This window comes from Zosterops lateralis (assembly GCF_965231275.1).
Source record: "Zosterops lateralis genome assembly, chromosome: 12".
Lineage (NCBI taxonomy): Eukaryota > Metazoa > Chordata > Aves > Passeriformes > Zosteropidae > Zosterops > Zosterops lateralis.
In genome coordinates, this window is record NC_139772.1 from 12,123,587 (window position 1) to 12,147,483 (window position 23,897).

At 45.3% G+C, this 23,897-nt stretch overlaps 1 protein-coding gene across 1 annotated transcript; it reads right to left on the reverse strand.

Moving 5' to 3' along the window:
- Positions 1–3,389: 3,389 nt before the first annotated feature.
- On the reverse strand, positions 3,390–23,275 carry HSF4 (heat shock transcription factor 4; the record flags this gene model as incomplete). Its single annotated transcript, XM_083870386.1, has 13 exons — positions 3,390–3,586; positions 4,686–4,773; positions 6,299–6,364; positions 7,742–7,847; positions 9,058–9,282; positions 11,040–11,164; positions 11,871–11,970; positions 13,622–13,686; positions 15,069–15,144; positions 17,379–17,503; positions 18,351–18,478; positions 19,527–19,635; positions 23,153–23,275. 13 exons carry the CDS (start codon positions 23,273–23,275, stop codon positions 3,390–3,392), a joined length of 1,533 nt encoding a protein of 510 aa, XP_083726512.1.
- Positions 23,276–23,897: the final 622 nt, after the last annotated feature.

The following is a 23,897-nucleotide window of genomic DNA, read 5'->3' on the forward strand; positions in this document are numbered from 1 at the left end:
AAATAAATAAAATATTATTTTGGAGTTGTTGAAAATATGTATTTCACATTACCTGGGCTTAGGTGCCATCTGCTGGCAAGAGAACCAGACCTCAGAGTAACACGGAAGAATTGTAAAAGCCCTCAGAGAGGACAATACAATTGCTTTAAGTTTCATCCATTTTCCACCTTGCATGAGTTAAAACATGCTGGCAAAAGCCTTGGCCTTCAGAACAGGTGGGGGCAAGCCCAGGGCCAGTGGAGCACAGGGTTACCTGAAAGGACCAGCACAGGAATCTGCTCTTCAGAAAGCTGAAAATGCTGCCACCAACCTGTATGAGCTCCATCCTGAAAAAGTAACTGCTTCCTTTTCTGACAGAAAGCTGGATAAGGACTCTTTTTGAGAAGTTTGGGTTTTGCATTTTCCATGCTGTGTTTTGGTGCCTGTCCTGGTATCCACTTACTACACTAAAAATAAGTAACCAGAAAAAGGATCACATTATGTTTGCAAACAAAAGGTTTAAAAAAATGATTCCAAGAATGAAATTTGAGCTCTGTTATCACTAAAAGCGAGAAAAATAGGACAAATAGGGGAAAAAAAAAAAAAAGCAGCAAATACTTTCAAGAACTGTAGAGTTTTTTTACTGTGATCCTGATTTTACCAGCTATATCCACTCTGACATTTTAGTTTGAAGAATTCAGCAGCTTCCCAAGCTGTGTTTACTTTGCCACATTTTACATGGGAGGATTTCCCAGCCCCTGCGTGTTCACACTGACCACAACCCACCAGGAGGCCTCACAAGGGAATCTCTGAATGCTCAGAAGTGATTTTCACTGAGGACTTGGGAAGGAGAAAAGGAGTAAGGGATAGGTGAAAGGAGTGAGAGAAATACCAAAACAGGACTAAATGAGAAAAGGGAAACATGTTTAATTAGTGTCTTCTGTAAAACTTTACAAATGTACAGCATAGTGCAAAAACGCAGTCTCAGCACATCACCTTCAAGTAAAATTAACAATGTAAAAAGCCGAGGAACACAAGCTTCCTTCTTCTCAGGAATGGCTCCCGAGTGCTCTTCCTGGAGGTTCCTCTCTCAACATCAAGCTCCAATCTCATGTTTATAGTAGAGCAAAAAGCCTAAAGAAAACCCCACAAACCCTCCTGAGAGGCTCCCCACAAGCACAGGCTGGAGCTTGCCCTGCAGGGCATGGCCTGAGCCGGGGCCAGGGCCAGCTGCACCTAGCTGTGCCCACGGGCAACTCTCCCCAGGGCTTCATTTCCCAACCCCAGCCAGACAATCCAGTCAGACACAAGGGATGCCCAGCCTCAAGCATGTGACAGGCTCCATAAAAATACAGGAAAACTATTCAGGAGCTCGAAGGTAAGCATGTGCTTAAATACCTTGTTGCATCAATACATTCAGTGTTAACATGACAGCAGCCTAGAGTGTGGAAGTTCAGAGAAGGGTGTAAATCTTGAACATTCACTGTCGGTGTCAGGAGGCACCAGGCAGTTTTCAATTTCCTATGAGAAAAGAAGTAAACAGAGTGCAACTCACTTTCCATTGCTGGAAAGGGCAAAATAGGGTGGAAATGGGCTGAGCTAGGTGAAATTTCTAAGCACAAATCTGTCAAAAAGAAATACCTTGTCCAGGAAACACTCAAGCACATAATCTAAATACCAGGCCCATGGGGGCTGCTGGAATTTTCCCTTAGTCCTGAACACAAAAACTATGGCCGGGATTAATTCAGGAGCTCTCACAACCTCGCCCCTGCACAGACCACACCACCAAGGCAGTGACAGAGCTCCCAGCACAGGAATCAGCTGGGCAAAAATGTGCTCAAAAGTGAATGTCTCTGAACTAACACATTTGTTCACATAGTGATAAATGGATGGAGGAAAGGGCTGTGAAAGGAAGGTCCATTTAAAAATGCTTATCTTATTGAGGTGATTTTAAGCCTGCTCTCATCTGACTGATGAGCTGTACTTTGGGGTGGATGCTGCTTGACCATAATGCTCAGAAACATAGTTCATAACCAAGAATTGTCATGGCAATGAAGGCAGGCAGAGCATTTCTTCAAATGATATTGGCACAGCTTAAACCTCCCTGTCTAAGCCCTTAGGAGGCCTGAGTTAATTGAATTTCCTGGGTCTGTCCTACTGCATTTGGGTAACCTTCCTAAGGAAAAGCAACTCAGGTAGAAGATACTGAGATAAATAATACGTTCCCATTAGAACTACAGCATAAAAAACAAAGCTGTGCTTTGTTGAGAAACTCAGTTATCAGAAACCACATGGATGGGGAAGGTTTGTTCAGCCTTTGAGGCTGGTCTCAGATGCACAAAGGACAGAAGAGAAGTTTGTGGGACATGGTGGACTAACCATTCTGCCTCTCTCCTACACTGAGCAGCTCAGAGTCCTTCTAAAAAGGGGATGCAATAAATTAAACTGTTTAATCAGATTTTATACATCAATAAACCAACAGGCACATCTTCAGGGGAAATAGAACAGGTCAAAGCCAAGGAAAAAAAAAAAATCCCATTGGACTGGACGTGGAATACTTAGCCAGCACCAAAACCCAGAGTGCACTCCCTCAGCCCTCTCTGTACATGGAAAAATGTGTGTGCAGAAAAGTCTATCCCTTTTCTATTTTTTAAGTACAGAGTGCCTTGCCTTTATGTAAGAGAAAATTAATTTGGGGCAAAACAAATCCCAAAGAACAAAAGCTCTCAATTCAGCAAGGGATGTTTTGCAGCCTGTGATGGTCTGTAGCTCCCCTAAGAGCCAGATGCACATTCCTGGTGGGGTCACTCAGAAAAAAAGCTTCTAAACACCCCAAGAGATCTTTTTCCTACTCACCCCAGGAGGAATGGGTGCATCCCATTAAACCCAGAAAATGGATAAAAAGTCTTTTTAGAACATTGGACTGGTATGTAGAACTATTTTCCTATTAAAAAAACCCAGTATCAATAAGGGTCAGGCATCTTAGCTAATCTGTGCTGCCCCAATAAAATCCAACAGTTTGCCATTGCAGGCACTACTCAGGGTCACTATTTTCTGAAGTCTCAGATGAACTTTCAAGCTACTCTTCACTTAAATTTTATTAAACAATTTGAAATTTCTAAAGCATTTTCAAGAAAAAAAAAAATCCTGGCAAGTTCTCCCTCCCCCTCGGAGCAAGCACCAGAAGTAGTATTTTGTTTTAAAAAACACTGAAATCCAGGTGCAGGGAGGGTAACGGAACAGCTATGGACCATTTCCATCTACTAAAAAAAAAAAAAAAAAAAAAAAAAAAAAAAAAAAAAAGCACAAAAAGAAACTCTCTTGCAGGTTTCTGAGTCAGTTTTGTTTCTTTACATTCAAACCTGTGGATGCTTGGATGGGTGGGAAGGAGTTATTTTTTGGCAGTTAAATCACTGGCTGCTGTCCATTGAAGAGCTCAGGTTCAGAGGGATATCCCCCTGGACACCCACAGAGGACACGTAGGGAGCCATGTTTTCAGAAGGAACATAAAGGGAGGAGTTTTCAGGCAAGCTGATGAGGTCATTCCCAAAGATGGACTGACGGTCAAGGAGGAACTGCTGGGCACTTTCAAGGATGACATCTTTCCCTAGGAATGGACAGCAGGAAATTCAGGTTCTGAAAGGCAGGTTGCCTGGTTTTACATAAGGAGAACTGAAAAGTGACAAATCCCAAGCATAGCAGCAACTAAGGAGCTTGACTTCAACAAAATCACTTGGAAACACCTGAGCAGAACTTGGACTCACTCAAAAGCCCATTAAAATCAAGGGGAGTCTCTGCAGGTCACCAGGTGGGTTCTGCCTGAAGGCTGAGATGCCTCACATATGAAAAAAGGCATGACTGAATGTTGGAGACACTGAGAAGAGGATGAGAGCAGCTGCCCTTCTCCTTCACTCCAGATGTGCCTTTCTCCCTCTGTAGAAGGACCAGAAAGGCTTTGCCAACAGGGGAAGCTCAAGGACTCCCTTCAGTGTACCTGTGCTTTTAATGCCTTTGAGGGTCTCATGAAAGAGGCTGAAGCTGGAAGTCCTTGAATGACACACAATGAATCACAACTGGGGCAGGCTCAGGTGGCTACAGCACCAAACTGGGGCTCACAAGAGCTTCTCTTTCAGGTCTGTCCCAGCTGGACACACATGAACATACATCATGATTCCACAACCAGGGCAACACTCCTGGATTCATATCTAAGGTCAATGACACATTTTACCAGAGTCAGCAAGGGGATCAACTGGACTGTTCCCCTGAGGTCTGCTAAAAGGTCTGGAGAAGGAGACACACAACCTGTGCCTCTGGCTGCCAGCAGAGGCACCTCCTCTGCAGCAGGAACCAGAGGGAACCCAGGACTGTAGAGCTCTTACCAGCCCCACCCACTGAGATCCACAGATTGCTCTGAGGTGGCAATAAGCAGGCAGAGAAAACACTGGGAGCACTGACAATCATGATGGGGACCCATTGCAAAACCAGTTCAATTCCATTTACACCTCAGTTTATCCCCCCACGCTTTTCCCAGGGCTCAGGAACTGCCTTAGCAGCTGCTGTGGAAACACTGCTGACTGACAACCATGAAAGTAAAATGACAGAGGCAGTTTGCTCCCTCACATGGCAAACTGTCCATGCTGGACATCAAATCTGGCTGCCTGAACAACATCCCACTGCCAAGTCCACAGAGCTGCTGGTGCTCCTACCTGGGCAGGTGTTGTTGAATGGTGGGTTGAACACTTTTGGGGGCAGCTCAGTTGCACTCTTCTCCAGATCCACTGTGAGTCGCTGCATCTTGATGCAAAAATATAAACTACAATGTACAATTATACAAAGACAGGGGAGCTTGTTAGAACTAGGCCATGTCTGAGCACCTGTGGTTCACCCCACTGCACAACACCCCCAGTAACACAAGCCATCCTCCCTGCCCATCCTCTCCTCCCAGCCTCACTGCACTTCACTACAACAGCCACACCCTGTGCTAAAGGGCAGATCTGCCTGAAGGACAGGGCTGTGGGAGGTGCAATCCAGCACTGGCTAATATGGTGTCACATATGTCATGTCACATGAGGGGCCAGGCTGGTGTCACTGTGGCTGCCATACAAAGCAAACCCACAGTCCTCTGCAGCCAGTAACAAAGGGGAAAGAGATTTTCTTTCCATTTTCCTATGACTGTCTTTAAAATGAACCTAGATTTTGCTAGGCACAGAGCTCCTGCATGTATTGCTTCCAGGCTTCTCCATGCTCATGACTTTCTGTAGGACAAGCAAGAGCTCCTGGGAAATTTAGTAAGCTCAAGGACTGAACTACTGAACATTGCAGTCTTCTTTCCTGGCCTTTTCTCTCATGCAATTCTTTTTAAAAGGTTATAGCCCTTGCTTCCAAGAGTTGCTAATTAATATTAACTATTTCTTTAGACACTCTCCTTCCTAACACTCAGGAAGTGGAATTATCTAGCAAATTCAAAATTATTAAAACCTAAGAAGTATGTTGATACCATGAAGAAGGCTTAGAGACCTTTTGCATTTCATTAGAGTAAATAACACTCTACTTGTGCATCTGTAGAGATATCTGGCAGAACCATCCCAAGCCTTCATCCAACTTGATTGTCAGCGAGGGCTCTGAAAATCCACTCTCCATCATGCAGGAAAAAGAACCCAGCCAAGCAATACACTTCCAGCCTTAATGCTTCTGTGAGTCTATGCCTTCCTTCCCTGTTTATTAAACCTGCTCTTTCTGCACTGCAGAAATGTCTGTGTAAGTATCAATGCCAAACAAATGCTGCCAAACAATTCCTACTTGTTCCTTCATGTATGGGCATGCAGGAACCTCTGTTTCAATTGCATGGTATTTTACTGCTCCTGAAACATACAGGGATGGCTGCACTTTGTGAAGGCATATTTTATAAAGAGCTTTGGCACAAAGACACTTTATAAATCTATGGTATTAGTAGGATGTGACATTCTCACTAAGAGAAAGTTTAGAGCAGCCAGGACACCAACAGTCAGTCAGAACCTGTCTCCAGACAAAGCCTGGCTGAGTAGGAAAAACAGGTCAAGAGTATAAAACAGCACTCTCATGCTGCCCCAGGAGATGCCTACGTGCTGTGCTTTAGCCCACTCTCCCCTCTGGTTATGAAATAACTTCCTCAGTTCTGCACAAGCTCTGCTTCATAGTTCCATTATTATTTAGGCAAGGAGATCTAGGGGAAGGTGTCCCTGCAGTGGGGTTTGGAACAGGATGAACATTAAGGTTGCTCCCACCTCAGCCATTCTGGGGTTCTATGATTGTTATCATCACATCTCAGAAATCCACTTACTGGGGACAGACCAGCTTCCATTTCAGTCAAATTCCACTCACTCAGAGATAAATTGGGATTAAAGACCTGTTGGGACAAAAATACAGTTAGAGCTCTGAAAGGTGTAATGGTTTGAGGTTCTCATGCCCTCCCCTGCCTGCTGGAAGGTGCAGCCCAGTAACTGAAGCTGCAGGCAAAGGCTCCTGTGCTGACTTGTGGCACAGCTGGGCTGGGCTGTGGGCACTTGTGCTGATCCATGAGCCCTGCTGCCTGCCAGGGGAGGGACAGCACAGACACCCCATGCCACTGTCCTGTCACAATCCAGGGCAGCTGCACACACAAATCAAAGCCCTTTCCTGCTGCTCTTAAATCCTAGAACACAGCCAGATTCATATGACTTTTAAAAACATTCTGGAATTTAGTAGCAGAGGGCAGGCTACTGTTGCATCAGGGCTTTGGTGCCAACTTCTTGAGAAGTCTGAGCAATTTGGGAGAAGGAGCTGTTGATCTGAGGCCAATTCTATGATTCATTCTCACTCTTGTGGCATTAGTTGCACAGAGAGAGAAGTGTGTCAGTAACAGGAAAACACTTCCTAATGAGAAACAAGAAACAGAAACCAACAGTCAGTGATAGAGCAGGCCATTAGAAAAGCTCTCTGTAAAGTCAGAATCAAGCACAGACACTTGGGAACTGACTTGAAGAGAATAAGATTGATTTTTTTAAAATTACTTTTCATTCTATTTATCCATGCAAGTTTATGTGCCTTTATCTGAAGCACCTCCTCAAGGGGACATATATTTGATATATAGATTTTTTTTTCTTAAATACAGAGTTATTTGATTATTGGCAAAACCCTTTCATATACCCACTGCATGTACAACAGAGAAATAAACAAACCTTCCTATTTCTGCATGTCTGCTTAAGAAAAAGCCACCATCCATTTCTAAAGAGAGGTGATCTAAGAACTGAGAGTGATAAATACCTCAGCAGAGAGCGGATTTTACATTAGCTACACTTCCCAGAATAGGAGGAAGAGGGGAAGGCAGGAAAAGCTAAACACAATCTAGAAATATCTAAGATGTAGCATATGCAAAAAATAAATTAACCCCTACAAAGCAATTACCAAACTAGCTGGAGAGTCATATTAAACATATTTTACATAAATGTGTCAGGTCTCATGTTGATTTCTTTACCAAATGCAGTGTTTTGTGCTCTTGTGCTCCTAGAAGTTCAAACATGCTTATTAGGCAAAAAAAAAAAAAAAAAAAAAAAAAAAAAAAAAAAAAGGCTTAATTTAAAGCTAAAATCTTATGAGCAGGCTAAAACAGAGCTGTGATTCCACAGGCTACACGTGGCAGATAAAATGCCACATGAGAACAAGCAGCATGACCTGATTCACAGCCCAAAGGAACCTCTGTGAACTTCACAGCTCTGTTTGATGCAGCCTTCGCAGCAAGACTCACATCCAAGAGGCTGGCAGGCTCCAGGCTGTACTGCTGGCTCCTCAGCAGCAGCTGCAGCCCCTCCAGGCTCCAGTCGGTGCCCTCCAACGGGTCTGAAATATCTGTTCTGAGAAAACACAAGGGGAAATATTGCCACAAAGGAAACTTGCATAGATACCTACAGAAAGCAGGACTCAGCAGCCTTCCAAAAGGATTTTATGTTTAAATCTCATTTTGAAAACCAAGAGCCCACTGTCAGCCTGGGTTTATGCCATAAAACTTGGTTTAATCCCAGAGAGCACACAGGGGACTGGGCAGATGGTAAAACAAATGAGACAATCCCTCTCCTGGGTGGTTTGGGGACAGATGTCTGTGCCCATCTCCTCAACACTGGGAAAATTAGAGCTTTCCTTAGAAGAAATCCTTTTAGAGATGCACTTGGAACCAGAACAGGCTGCATTGCCATTCTCCTTGGTCCAAGATGCCTGAATTACTGTTAACTAATGCTCTTTAAAGGAGTGACTTTTAGCTGCAGGCATTTACCCTGCAGGCTGCATTTACTAGAGGCATTCAGCTAAATGAGCAACAGTGAGGCCCTGCTGTGATTAAACCCCCCAAAAGCTAGAAAAAATTTCTCTTAAAATCAGGTCTTTAAAAAAAGGGTTCTTTTTCTTCTAGTAATATGTTTTTAAGCATCCAGTGGGTTCAGAAGGGGGAATTAGATTCTCTGTAAGGACTTAAAGGAAAATGGAAGCTTTTCTGATACCCCTATTGAGTGTTTTGGGTTCCCCTCCCTCAGTCTTCCTTATATTGCTGCAGTTGCTATCGAGAATGAACTGCAGTTAAATTCCACATCATCCACCCAGGCTGGTGAGGTCTCCTGGACACTCTCCCATGACATGGGTGCTGTTGGGATTTCAGTCTCAGAGCACAGCCCTGAAGTGGCTCACTGGGATCACCCTGGGGCTGAGCCCAATGTCACAGTGCCAATCCCCTGGGCAGGGGTGCAGACACAGGTGCTGGTCTGGGCTCCAGCTTTCACTTGGATTTCAGGCAAATCCCTCTCAATGCACAAAGCCTCTTCCTGCTCCCACAGCTCTGAGGCACATCCTCTGACAGCTCTTCCTCTGCTGGGTCCTTCGAGCAAGTGATCCACATGCCCCCTACCTCTGTGACCTGTCCCCTGGGATTCAGGGGTCCTCTAGCAGGTGCCACAGGTGCAGGATGGAGCTCACCAGGCTGCACTTGGCTACTTGAAGTCATCCTCCCTTCCCCATCCTGGGAATGGGAGAGGACCATGAGCAGGCAGGGTCACAGCTCGCCCTGGCTCTCCTCACCTGTCCAGCAGTGCCCTCCTGCCTCTCCTCTCGGGTGGCTGGGAGGTGCCTGGGGGGGCTGCACCACAGCTGCCTTTGCCCTCCAGGACAGACTGCACCATGGCCACGGGCAGCACCGGGGGCTCGGAGCAGCCCCGGCAGCCGGGCAGGGCCACCTCGGGCTCCGCGCTGGCTTTCACTCCAGGGCTCACTGGCTCCTCCTTGATCAGCATGAGGCACTTCTCCCTGCATCAGAGACACGACTGAGCACCACACACAGCTGCTCTGCAAAGGCCTCATGCTACTGTGAAGGGCAGGAGCACGAGGCATTGTTTCCACTTCCCATCAAACTGCCCCAGAAGGCCTTTCCATGTCCTCAGATGGGCAAAAGAAGCCAGCAGCTTCTTTTTCTTTTCAGCAAGCTGCAGAAACAAGCTCAGCTGAAATATCTGCAGGCACTTCATCAGTCACAGCTATAATGAATCTGCCCCATTCAATTGTTTTGCAAATACAGAAAATAAATTTCTATGCACTGATCATTTCTTGGTTGAGTGTTGGGACAGGATAAAGGGACACTGGGCTAGAGAGATTCCCCTGAAAAAGAGAAGTCTCCACTCAAGAGATAGGAATGGGATCAGTAAGACCATCCCATGCAGGAGTTAGGATTGGATCAGCACCACTTTAGAGATCCCAGTGACACAGGTCAGGATCTTGTGGCCCTGCAGGACTTGAACAGAAGCTGTTGAGATTTGACAGTCATAGTCAGATGTTTTACTTGGTTAGAGGCAGAGGTTTGCCTTTTCCAATGGGAGAGGCACTCCACATTATTTCCAGATGGACAAATGACAATGAAGTTTTGTTTAGAAGCATTTTTTTGTGTAAAAGCCAACTCTGTGTTACTTGTAGGAGATTTTAGATCTCCCTGTGAACCTGCACAGCTGGAGCCAAAGCAACAAAGGCACAGAGAGATAACAGGGATGGTATTTGACACTACAGAGCTTTCCTCAACATTCCTTTCAGATCATCTTCTCATCTCAAGGGGCCTAAATTCCCACCAGAAGTACAGTTGATTTAGGAGGTACCACACCTGAACTGATTGAGGCCATGGCTGGCTCAGATGCTAAAGCCATGCAGACACAGCACAGATCAGAAGCCACCAGATGGCACTCAGTAATTACTAGAAATAAGCAACTTAACTTGAAGGTTATATTAAAGATTTTCTGCTTTAGAAATGGCTTCCAGGTTTGGGTTATTTTTTTAATCTGAAGCTCTTTACATGGTTTTAGTTAATTTTATGGCTGTGGTTCCAATTATGCAACAGATTTACAGGCAATTTCTAGAGTATAACTGCCTTGCCTCTAAGCCCGAGAAACTGTTTCCATGATTCATCTGTCTACTTACTTTCCACTGACATAGCTTTAGCTATTCTGCTACTAGCCCTAAATACACTGCATGTCTGTGGCAGGAAGAGATAAGCATTAAAATATCTCTGCATTTAGTTCTTAAGTTACTGGGGCCTTTTCACAGAAAAGTTGTCAAACATCGGAAGTTGTTGTGATGCAACCTTACTGTTCTCATTAGCTGTTAGATGTACAATTTGATTGTTTCTTCTTTGCCAAAGCCAAAAGGAAACCCTCCTTTTTCTCTCTCAACAAACCCAACAACTGTTAATATCTCATTGTTTGATTAAGTCTGAGACAGTCCCTGTCTTGAGGACAAAATATAAAGAAACATGGAATATTTCTCAAAGAGGGGAGTGGAAGTTCTCAGCATGAAACTCAGGACATTGTTTTGAAGTTTATGCTGTAATTACCCCCCTCTAATTCTGAAAATCTGACCCACTTTGAAAACTGGAAAAAAGTATTCCATCCCATATCTCTATAGAGATTTGTGAATCAGAGAGAAACTTTGGTAGAATTACAGCCACAAAAAAATTATTGAGAAGAGTTGCATAAGCATGTTTATACCCAACTCTGCCTATTATTAATCACAAACACGTTTACCTGTCATTTTCAGGAGAGGATTGCATATTCATGATGTTGGATGGTGATGCTTCAGTAACATCAGATATGATGGGTCCTCCACCAATTGCAGGGCTGTTTAAGCAAGAGGCAGGCTCTGTTGATGGCTAAGAAAGAAAAAGTCATATAGATTTATCCTTCTGACCCCAAAACAAGTCCAAGGCCCCATGTGAGATGATTAGGTTTTATTCACTGTGACTTTGAGTCCCCCCTGTATGGAAACCAAGAAAGCTTTTACCTACTATGCAACATTACTATTTCCTCTCACTTTTCCTCCACCCGCACAGAGGTACAGGTGTGAAATAAACCCTGTGAAATGTCAGCAACCAAGAGGTTTTTCCATTGACATTTTGTCTAGACTGCTCAGCTTCTTCTGGAGGGAAAGATCCAACACAGCCCAACAGGGCCGTATGAGCCTCTCATGCCAGCTCACATATTTTAACTGCATGACAGAAGTGTCTGGTGTCTGCTCTGATGATGGCGGGGACCCCTCAGAGGCTACAAAGATCCCACTTTTAGAACTCACTCTTTCCTCTCTTCCTTTGAGATGAACCAGGCTGGGGTAACAACATGGAGAGTTCAGTGTGCAGGGTCTGCCTTTCCCCACCAAAGCCCATGGCCTCCCTCATGAAGAGATCCATGAAACTGGGGAGCTGAAGGAGTTTGAAATGTTTCCAGCTTAGCAAACCTCATTTCTTCTTCACTGCCAAACTCTTGCCAAATTACCTACTCTGTAATCTCTATTATTGCTTCAAACATTCCCCCCTCCCAGGCAAAGCCACCCCCAGAGCTCAGAGGCTGGGCTGAACCCACCGACTGGATGAAGTAGGGGTCGTGGAGGGGCTCTGCAGACAAATGCCGGCTGAACTTGGACATCGGGGGAGCTGAGATCCCGTTGTCAAGCATCAGAGGTCTGTGAAGAGAAACAGCTTTGTCTTCCAGCATGTACTGACTGGCTCCTGGCTGCTCACACACAAAACATCCCTCAGCCAAGAGCTCTTCTCCCCTCTGCACTCTGGTTTCCTCAGCTGTAAGAGTCTTTCTTGCCTGGTGTTATGGGCAAGGAGGGCCAAGTTTTGGAGGAGGCCACCATTAAAAAAGAGCATTAACCAAACAGAGAAGGGAAGGATGCAGACCTGCCTATCCTGCCCAAACCTACCCAGAGCCCCCAGGCAGCACTCTGCTCTGCACCAAGCATCTCCAGGCTGTACACCATCCTTTCCTGCCACCACTCAGAAGAGAGGTGTGAAAGCACAACCATGAAAGATAAAACACTAAGGATGCAGACATACACACAAGAGCTGAGGTTTCTGGAAGGCAGACCTGTGTGCTTCCAAGGAAGCAGGAACTCAAATTACCTTGCACAACACTGTTCAAATTGCAGCTGGATTGTATAAAGTATGATTATTCCTCTTCATAAGAGAGTCAATACAGTTGCTGTGCAGGTAGTTCTGTGCTCTTCTGCCCTTTTTAGCACAGTTTCTCACTAATGATTTGCCTTTTTACAAGAAAAGCGGTGGTCTAAGACATTTCTTGGGTTGCAAAGCTTTTATAGGGAGCACACAGCCCTGACCATGAAAATTAGAGGTCAGATCTGGCATCTCATTTCTCTGCTTCCCCACTCTACTGGAGGAAAACTTCCTCAGTCATGAATCTCAGCAACTCAGCAGTTGCTGTTCCTCGCTTGAGCCCTTATCTTTGCTATCTGCAGTGTTTTGCTCTTCCAAGAGGCTCAGCAGAGGGGGTAGGCAGAGGTGCACATACCCTGCTGGATTGTACAGATTATGGGCTCCTTCATTCAATCCTGTGTTGCCTTTACAATCCTCACAAGAGGAGTCAGTCAATAACAAGGACACTGACTTAATGAAAATTGACTCCTTTGAGCCACATGTGGGAGGTCTGGCTCCTTTCTCTGCAGCATGGAGAAGTTTCTAAGTTGTCAAGGGCCACAAGGTAGTAAAGGTGGGAACTGGAGGCAGGTCCTTGTCCCCTGTCCACTCAATAGTCTCTTCCCCTTCTTTAAATCACAAGCACCACAGGGCAAGAAAAGCACTAAGTTCTTATTTCAAGTCACTCTATCCACTTGCCTTGAAGAACCTATCTAAAGATACCCTTCAGCTAAAATTTTTCCCCACCTTCTTCTTTGTAAGGTCTGCAGGCTAACACCACCAAGCCAGCGTTGGATATACACCACATTCACTGACTGTAGGTCAAACTGAAGGTGTCTGGGCCCAGCCCTGCTCCTACTGATGACAAGTGGCAAAACTGGAACCTGTAGGGCCAGCAGTGGGGTCCTGCCCTTTAGCCTCCCCCTAGTTAGCACTCCCATGTCCCACTGCGTGCTGTGTTCCCCAAATAAAGGTCACGAGCTGACACGGTGCTTCTCTAAAGAGCAGTGAATGGGGCCTGTCAGCAGGTCTGACTCTGCACTTCAGCCCATTCATTGCCCATCACCATGGAGCCCCGGTCCGGTGACCGCCTGCCTGGGCGAGCTGAGCTTGTGCTTTTACTGAGGGGGCAGCATTATGCACCCGTGAGCGTGTGCACCACACACGGGTACTTACAGCTTCCTCTTTATCCCACTGCTGCTGGGGCTTGATTGGAGCTGGCCAAACAGAAACTGAATCAGCTGTCAGGAGAGATCAAAATCCGGTGTTAATCAGCAGAGTGATTCAGCACTCCCTGCTCTCGCAGCCATTCCTCCCTCCCACCCGCACCCCAAAGCTGGGAGCAGCCATAGAATACAGGAGCCAAATTGCATGAGACATTGGGGCCTGAAACAGAAACGAGCTGTCCAAGAATTCAAACAGCCTGCCTGGCTTTCAAGGGACACAGCCAGGTGCTTACTTTGTGCAGAGGTTGCTGGATGCATGTGCTCAGCACTTTCTCTCTCCACTTTGAAGAACTTCAGCTGGTCCTAACAGACCTGTGAAGTGCACATGCAAACTTTCCTAGGCCTGGAGATGGACCTGGATCCATTAAGGTTTTCAGAGACATTTAGAAGAGGTGCTGTAAAGTCTGACAAAGACTTCGCAAGTGAAAGAGGCAACTCCCTACGGAGAGCCTGGATGGAGGTTTGAGCTCTTTCAGTTGAGTTTTTCAGCTCTGTCAATGTCAGTGCTGTTATAACAGGACATTAAAAAGGAAGCAGAGTAGCTCTGGAGAGGAATCACTTAGCAACATATTCCCAGGTCAGCTTGAACTTAATGCTCTGCTTTGACCTCCAAACAAAGGGAGCATTATTATTATATATCACAGCTGGCTCTTACTCATTGCTCAATATAATAAAATAGAGTTGCATAAAAGCCTCTACAATGAAGCATGTGGCTGGTCCAGCCTCAGAGCTGGAGGAAGGCTTGATAGCCTCGTGCATTTCTGTCCAGTCCTATGACTCCGTGATGCCACGTGAGGGTCAGAATGGGGGGACTGGGATATGTGACGTGCTCAGTCATGTCAGCACCATCCAGGAATCACTGGAGAGGCCTCTTCTATACTGGTCATGCTAGATTTTGAGATGGTTCTTCAGCCTAAAAGGTTGTACAGCAATTCCACAACTATACCAGTAACACCAGAAAATGTAATAGCTGCTGTTACATTCCCCCAGTGGGGCAATGGGTGGCCAATTCTGCCACCTGCAGCTTCCCATTGGTGCTGGCAGGAGTGGGGCTCCTCTTATGAACAAATGGAAGATTTGGGAAGCCCAAGGCATTGGTACAAACAGAACACAGGGCAATTAGTGAGAGTTGTGCTCTCTTGGTCAGGATTTCAACAGAAAAGTGGTTTCTAACATCACAGAAAGGACTGACAGGGAAATTAAAATCTTTTGCTTAAGGGCACACTCTGTGCTTTGTTAATTACCTGTTTCCATAGGATACATAAAAACATCACACAACTTAAAAGAAAGGGAAAATAATTACACTGCAATATCACACATTATGGGACAAGAAAGAAAATCAGAGGAGGACATAGACCAGTCAGCACAAGCGAGTTTGGAGTTTATATGACCACTACCTTGTTGATGACTTTCTGTTGCTGCGAGTGGTTCTGCCGGAGAGAAACAACCTCCCGCCAAAGAACTTCATTTTGCCTGAAAGTGAAACAGAAATTTTCCATGAGAACAGAAACATCATCAGCCCATGGTGCAGCCATGATGCACAGTACATTCAACTCTGCAAAGTCTGTCTCACTTCCGGGCTCTTGCAATTTTTGGCTCTTTCCAGGTGTCCCGAACAAGGTCACACAATTGCCTTCCTTTTTCTTCCTTGACCTCAAAAGAACTATAGACCAAAGCATGGAGGAAAGACAAATAAAGAGAAGCCAGCATTTATAGGGGAAGGTAACATGAGGACACATTTTTTTTGGGCCAAACTCAGAATTTCAGGAAGGCCTGATTTGTGACTGTGAGTTATTCGGATCACCCAGACTGTCCTTCCACAGGAGCTAAGAAAGCCCAACCTCTCCACGTCTGCACCAGTGCTCCCAAAGACAAGACCCTATGAACAGAGACTATGTGTATTCTACCTGCTTAAAACTCATACAAGTGGTGGTTCAAATGCATGTTTGGTAGTGACTGGAGCAGATAAAAAGATGCTCCTGCATTTCAGAGCCTTGAACTAGGAGGACTGTAATGATTTCATTAGTGGGAGCCACTGATTTAACCCAGCAGAGACCAGAGACCTGTGTCCAGCTTGCATAAAGAAAATTTATTTTGTCTTTAAATGATGCAGCACAGAGGGAGCTTACAGGCTTCCTCTAACAGCCAGCCCCACTAGGTGGGATGGAGAGATGCAGAGTTTATTTACTGTGCTGCCTTCAAGTCTGGATGCCAGACAAGTCCATGCTGCAAAAGGTTTTACCAGCCAATTTATCTCTAGAGTATATGGATATACCTAAACTGTCAGGCCAGCAAAACCTATCATACAGGTGAAACTTATAAATCCTTTTGCTTTTTAGTCTTTATGGTGTGGATGGATGCTAGAACTGGGAAGGTAAAGTCCAGAGATCTGGAGAGCACAGTAGAATAACTTGTACAGCAAGAATCTCTGCAGTGAACTTTCTGTACTGGTACTGACAGAATTTTCAGCAAAGCAACATTCCTTAGTCTGACAGCTTGTACTGGAGTTATGTGCTAATTATTCTTCACCAGTGTAAATTTCTTAACATGGATTCAGCAAGGGCTTTCTCCTCTGTCTCAGTTTATAAAAATCAGATTCTTTTCATCAGGTGAATGCAACTTTGCCAGATGGAGGGAGCAAACAAATCAAAAGGGAGAATAAATTAGAATCAAGGCCAAATCATTAACACTGGAACTCCTTAAAAATTAAATCAAAATGTCATTGCTGCTGTATCTGGATTTCACAGTGCAAACTCATGCATGTGCTAAGAGTGGGAGTCATTAAAAATTGATGTAAGATAAAAATATGTATCCATTGCATGTAAGGTGCTGGGCTGGAATGAAGGTTCCCAGTATGCAGTGTTCTCTCAAGGCCCAGAATGACAGTGTCATCTGGTGGTGTATGAATATCAGCTCTCATTATAAAATAAAGGGTTTGGGTCTATTTGACTATTCAAGTGCTTTTTAAACAAAGCTCTCTGTAAAGATTAAAAGTCTGGAGGCAAATAAAAACCTCTCCAAGTACATGATTTATAAAACTATATCCACTTCCTAATGTTTCAGTGACCATGTCTGAGTCAGAAAATCCCAGAGTCTCAAACAGCTGGAAGTCAGGCAGCCACATGCAGGAAGCATTGCATCAGCTTGGTTTGCTCTTACCCAACAATTCTGGCCATGTCAGAAGACACAGTTTCAGGGAGATGAGTCCATGGACTAAATGATACAGAAGTTCTTATGTTAGGTATTATTACATACTATATTTTTTAGGCCAGTCATAAATTTTGGGGGTGATGGATGGCAGAAAGGTAATTTCTTAATAGCTGGAGTGAACTCCACCACATTTCTGCCAAGAACTCTTACATGTGTGAGAGAGTTACATCTTTATCACCATTTCCATCTGGAGGAAATAGTTATCTAAGTCCCCAGGTTATGCACATATTTCCTGTTTGACCTTCTCTGTGCTTTCCTCATCTGTGAAGGGAAATCAAACAAGAGAGAAAGGCTAAGCATTAATTCATATCTTGTAGATCAGGTGTGCATAGAAATCCTATATGTTGTTGTCTCAACAGATCTCTGGTCAGTCCCTAGCTCCACGTGCACCCTGGGGAGGGAAGAGTGCAAGGCTCCTCCTTTCCCCCATTCCCCACATGCACCACTCCAGAGAAGCAAATGCCCATAAGAAGCAGCCTGAGTAGGATTCAACTCACTGCTTCATGTCCTGCACTTGACACTCCATGTTCTCCTGCTGACTTCTCAGTATCTGTACCTCGTATAGCAACCTGCTGAGGTCCTCCTGGCGCATCTTGGTCTCCTCACTTTTCACTACTGACACCTGAGGAGAAAAAAATCAAAGGGAGATTTTACCTGTGCACAAAGGGCCATGGACAGAGAAAGTCATTGTGGTGGCTCAGGTACAGGACTGTCACCAGCTGAAATACCAGGACAGGCCACATTCCAAAGAGTCTGAACTATCCTAGAGGTAGTACTGCAAAAGCCAAACAGAGAAAAGTGCAGGACAAATCTATTCATACAGAGGGTCTGCTGGCAGAATTACACTCCCTGTCAGAGTGGGGATCTATTTCAAATCACCTTGAGGGGAAAACAAAACTAATTTGAGTATCAGGGAGGAATTGATCTAGATTGATTTAATCTTTCTACTTCAACTACAGAGATACCCAATCAAGCCTCAGGTTTTACAGGGATGGGTCTGACATAATGCTTCAAATTAACACATTACATTTGGATTTCCAAAAGGCTTTTGCTCAAGTCCCTTTTCAGAAGTTGCTATGCTAATTCAGTAAGAGAACAATACTTTGGGGGTATTAATATCAGGTTAAAAGACAGAAAACAGAGGGCAGGAGTAGGTTGTCTCTTGTATAAGAGATGGCTGTTGAGGACCCTGCAGGATTTATGCCATATTTCTCTAGGAAAGCAGTAACAATTCAAAGGCAGAAGGGTGGGAAGCAAGCCTGGCCCTGCAGCACTACACAAACATCTTGTGATACAAAGCAAAATAACACAGACAAAACTCCGATGCAAGCCAAGCCCTGCAAACCAAGAACCCCAAGCCCAGATTCACACGTGTGGGGAAGACAGGAACAAGACCAGGTCGATGCTGGAGTTATGCTGAGCAGGGTCTGGCAGGTGCCTGTTCCCCCCTCCCACACAGTGCCCCTCACCTTCCTCTTGATGTGCTCCAGGAGGTGCTCGTGGCCCTGCAGGAAGCAGAGGTGCTGGAACTCGGTGTCGTCCCGCTCGGGTTTGACCAGCCCCCCCTGCTCAATGTTCACCACCTTCCTGAAGCCATCTGCACAGAGAGGACAAGGCTGATGGGCCAACAGGACCCAGCACTCCCTCCACCTCCCACCCTTGAGGACATTTCTGACCACCCTCTACACTTTTTGAGCTGCCAGTGCTCACACCTGGACATGCTTTTGGGCCATATCCACCAGAAACCAAAAGCAAGGGAGAGCCCTGTGCATCCCACTGGCCACCCCTGCTGCAGCCTATGCCATGAAAGCCTTTCTGCCACGGGCACTTTGGGCTGCCAGGAGCTGAAATGCCAGCTCTTAGGCAATTCCTGTCACAATTTGTAAGCCATGGGGATTCAGGGGAAGGTTTTTCAAGGGCACAGACCATCAACAGGTGCCACTTTTAAAAAAAAGGGTCACGTGCACATTTGGAAATCTGCTTTGAGTATTTCTCTGAAGTCCTCAAAAGGTTTCTAAGCTGGTTTTTAAGGACTGGCCTAAAATTTACAAAAATGTCACTATAGAGTGAAATAGCAAAGTTAAAACTTGACTAAGGAACTTAATTACTCATTGAAAAAATTCCAAGAACTACCAGAACAGTCATGTTGAAGTGGCTGAAAATTACACCTAAATCTCCTTTAAGGGGTAAAAATGTCTGATCAGCAAGGCAAGGTTTGCAGGGAGAACCGTCTGTTACTAGTTCAGTGATATGGCTGGTGAAAGGGATAAGGTCAGGGCACACAACCCACAAGAGCAGCAAATTCTGGGGGAGGTGTCACAGTGGGGGGCTGAATAAAGCTCCATATGGAAGAAAATGGAAAATTAATAATAACAGGTAATCAAATCAATGGTAGGTGAAAGTTCTTAGCTCACATCCTGAAATATAATCTAACAGAAATTCCATGCTGGAATTTAAGGTAAACACAAGGAGATTGTTATTCTGGGATCTGAGAGGCAGATCCTCTTTGGCAAAATCAATAACGCCATAACAAGTCATACACATGAGACCCCAAACTCTTCTCTGAACAATTCTCTCCCAGGCCTCCTGTCCCACTGGCACCCCCCATATCTGTGGGGCCTACATGCCCTGGGAGCTGCACTTACACATGTTCAGCTGCCGGACGAAGCTGGCCATGTTGTTGTGCTTGAAATACTTGGGCAGCACCTCTTTGGCAAAGCGGCCCTGGTCAAACACATGGAAGCTGGTGCCATTCTGCAAAGGAGATAAGGACAAAGGTGAAGTCAGGGCAGCGTCCCTGACCACAGGAGGGGCCCAGGAGGAGTCCTACAGCAGGGGAAATCTTGTTCTTTGAATTGTCACCTTGATGCTAAGAAGAGTGACAACAGCCCTCAATGTGCTCCTTTCAGTTTGGTACAGCCAGGCCTCTGTGGCTGCAGGTTTGATCCTTATCTACTTTTTGTCACTGCTTAGTTGAGAGTCTTGGACGCGGGAAAGAAACCACTGACTTTTGTGCCCAAATAGCTGGTAGGGTAGTCTGTGATCATCCCCTTGTGCATGGACTTCACAGAAAGACTCGAGTCTTAAGAAGGCCCTGAAAGTGGGAATTGCCATTATAACCCCTGCCCTTATAACCTACTTGTTCAGATCTAACCCCAATCCATCTGCTCCAGTGCACAGCAGTCCTGGAGAGAGCACTGCCTGGAGATGTGGCATAAGAAACACAGCAAGGCAAGAAGCAAATCATCTCTGGAGACACCACACTTGCCCAGAAGCTCTACGCACCTTTTATTGATTATTTTTAATAGCAAACAGCCACAAGAGCAACCCACAAAATGCTGACAGTCACGCTTTGCAGTCACAACACACATGTTCATCAGATAAATCTTCCATTTGTGGGGTTGCATTGCAAAGATCCATAACTGCCAAACAAGGCAAACTGGCTGGGACTGCTGGCAGAGAATATGCACTGCAGGCCATGTGCTTTCCCTGCCTGGCCTTCTACCTGCTGACAGCTACATGAGTGCAATGACATCAGCAGATATTAGCGACTTGCCTCAGCTGCAGCTGAGTTTCAAGGGACAGGAGCTAAAGACACCAGAGCCTGCACTGTGCTGGCAGGGAGGGGTCTGAGACCAGCACACCAGTCATCCTCCTGCCCTGTTCAGTGCTATCACCAGCAGTCAGAGGTGTGTCAGCCTGGGTGGATATCCCACAGGGGCTGGTTTGTGACACAGGACAGTGTTTTGTAAGAGCCATCAGGCTCTGTGTGCAGTGCTGTGAGCCCCACCTTGCACCCATCAGGGGGTCTGCAGCTGCAAGGGTGTACTCAGGGAAGTCTGCAAGTCTCTGAAACAGGGAGTGCAATCAGGGCCATGAGATAGCTCAGTGACTAAAGAGGGGCCGCTGTGTGCCTGCAGCCTGCCCATGGGCACCAGAAACCAGCCAGCTGGCAAACCCTGCTGCCCTACACTACATTTCCATCACCAAATGGTGACAGTTGCCTCTCTGCTCAGGCTCACTTGGCAGCTCTAACAATTAACACCCACAAACACAGGACTTTGGGTCAGCTGCACTTCTTGCTCCTTGCTTACTACTGCAAATACTGACAGTGCCTCACCAGTCTCTTTGACCATTTTTAGGGTCTTTCCAATCGTTCCTTACCCCATGCAGCAGAAGCAAAGGCTGATCAAGCATTTAAAAGATTCACTGACAACCTGTATGCTGGAATTTTCCTCACAGGCATCAGGGACTAGGGTTTCCCAACACTGCACTGTCCTGGGGACAGAGCTGGTTAATTCTGCTTCCCTTGTGCTTCTACCCCCTTATTCTGGAATACAGCTGGGTGTCCCAAGCTGGACCCACTGGTGGAAAATGAGAAGCACGAGAGTTTTATATACCTCAACAACTCCTTACGGCCCCTCATGAGAGGCCATTCCTTTGAATTCAGGGTCACAATGTTCTCAGAAGCTGGGACACTCAGAAAGGTTCCTATAGACACAAGAGACTTCAAAGTTATGTGTGTTCACTGTGCATGTGTCAGTTTGTTCCTACTCTGCAGCTGTGCCTTGGCTGTTTCACACCACGGGACCATAAGCTGGGAGAACCTCTGGAAGTCTGCTCTGCCCAAAGCAAAACTGACTCTGCAGCAAGACAATCGTGGCAGATGCTTATTTTAACTGCTTTTGACAGAGCCACCAGGACAGACATGTGCTCTGACAAGACAAGTGCTAGTCCAGGCATTTTACAGTTCTCCCTTACTGCATCTTCCATTTAAAAGATTAATTCAATTATTTCTTGTCCAATCTACCACAGACACAGAGAGCAGACTTTTCTTCTCCACTTTACAACAGACTTTAGTCTATATATAAACCATTACTGCATTTCCTCTCCATCTCTTCTTCATGTTAAGAGACAGTTTATAGGTCCTTATGGGTCCTATTTTCCAGAAGTATTAATTAGACCTAGAAATCTTAGGTATGCACACAATCTCTCAGCTCCAACATCATCAATGTAAAGAAGCTGAAGAATATGAGAAACATGGATACCTGCAACAACAGGAAAATTAGACACCTAAAAGCCCTACCAAAACTTCCAAAGATGTCACTGCAGCCTCTGTTAGTTTGCAGAAAAGCAGAGCATGGGGGTGGTCAGTCAAAAATAACAGTGTTCTAAGTGTAACAGAGCAAAGACTACTTACACAGGTTAGAAAATAATTTCTAGCTTTAAAATCCTTATTTGAAACACAGAATACCAAAACTTGTTGATTCTCAGAGGTATGGCCATGTAATACCAGCATCAAACAACCATGGTCACAGACATCAATGCAGCTCAAATCCTGTCTCAGATTTTGAATGAAAACTCTACTGGACACAAAGTATATTTAAGACAGGCTGCTTTAGGCTTTTTTTACCACCCTCCTTTAATCTCTTGTTAGAGATTCTTGATTTTGGAGAACAAGTTTATGCACACAACTTATCTAATAACTCCCTGCTGAACACAAATCATGTTATTTGCAGCAAGTCTTAGGTCAAAAGCACAATGTGGTATCAAAGTGTTGTATAAAGGGGACAAATAATTTTATTTCTGTGATTACACTTAGTATATTAATGCCTCTGTGACAAATAAGAAGCCAAAGCAAAGCAATCTATCCCTGTGAAGCTGTACTGACTATATATACCCACAACACCATGATCATCATACAGACTCATTGAAAAATCAAGTTAAGCTCCTCCAAAATGATTTAGGATGCCAGTCTGAGATCTGTTTATAGATTTGAGTCTGAGTTCTGAGTGCTGTTTATCTGCTGCCTTTTACCTAGACATTTGTGAGAGGCTGCTAAGAAAACCATGTGAGATAATACCAAACAGCAGTGAAACTTTTTAAGGGCTTTGCACATTTCCTAGAAAATCTTAGGGAGCTGCAGATTCAAGCAAGGTGAAAAACATTTCTCTCAAAGCATGTGGAATTCTTAGAATTAGAACTTAGACACTTTTTTAGGATGTTTCAAGTGAAATGTGTAAGTATTATAATTAAAACACCCACAGAAGAGTTGCCCTCTGAAACAGAAAAGCCACAGTATTTCAGATAAATAATATCAAGTCTATCCAAAAGTGCCTGTACTTGAATCCTTGTTTTTGCACTCTGCCAGTGACTGGGCAGCACCTGCCAAGCAGAGGGCAGCTCCTGTGCCCTGCAGTTCCCAGGCCTCACACCTGGGCTCTCCCTGTTGTTGCAGGCATCAGTGACACCCAGTATCTGTTGTACTCACAGAACTCCAGCAGATGAGATGGTTTGTTTCAGGGTCTTCCACCAGTGTCCAGAGTTTTGTTAGGAAGGCTGGGACATTGCTGGAGTATCCATCCATCACCAGAGAGCTGGGTGAATCCTGCATAGCTCTGCAGTGTCCCAGCTAAACTGACCCCATTGCCCTGGGCGCGCCTGCTCCCCTGCACGCGCCTGCGTCCCGCACAGAATGAACCACCCAATTTTATCCCAGGCCAGTGGAAAGTAGGCGTCCAGGGAGTCACATCAGCAGTGCTGCTCGCACTCTTAAAAACTCAGCACAATGGGATGGCATCACCAGCCCCAGAGAACAATACACAGAATGAAAATGCACTGCAGCCGATCTCGCCGAGCTGTGAATAAATGCGCAGCGTCATGCAAAGGGAACACGTGCTGCCCACCTTATGCTGGGAGGTGAGCAAGTCACCAGAGCAAACCCACCTGCCCAGAGTCTGTGGGACACCCAGGCAAAGAAATCCCAGGTTTGTGAAGGCACCTGAGTTGTTATTTTGGAATTTTCTTGTCCTAAACTTTGGCTGGCACAGACGAACGAAAGCTAGCCAGACTCAGGGCTGTACATCTTCAGCAAGACTTTGAAAAATCAAAATTGTAAGCAGGTTTAGCTACTATGTTATTTGGTTTTTATTTGTTTTTTTATTTGTACTATTATTTAGTTCTTGCATGAGAAAAGAGGATGCTAAAACCCAGCTACACATAGAATCTATTAGACA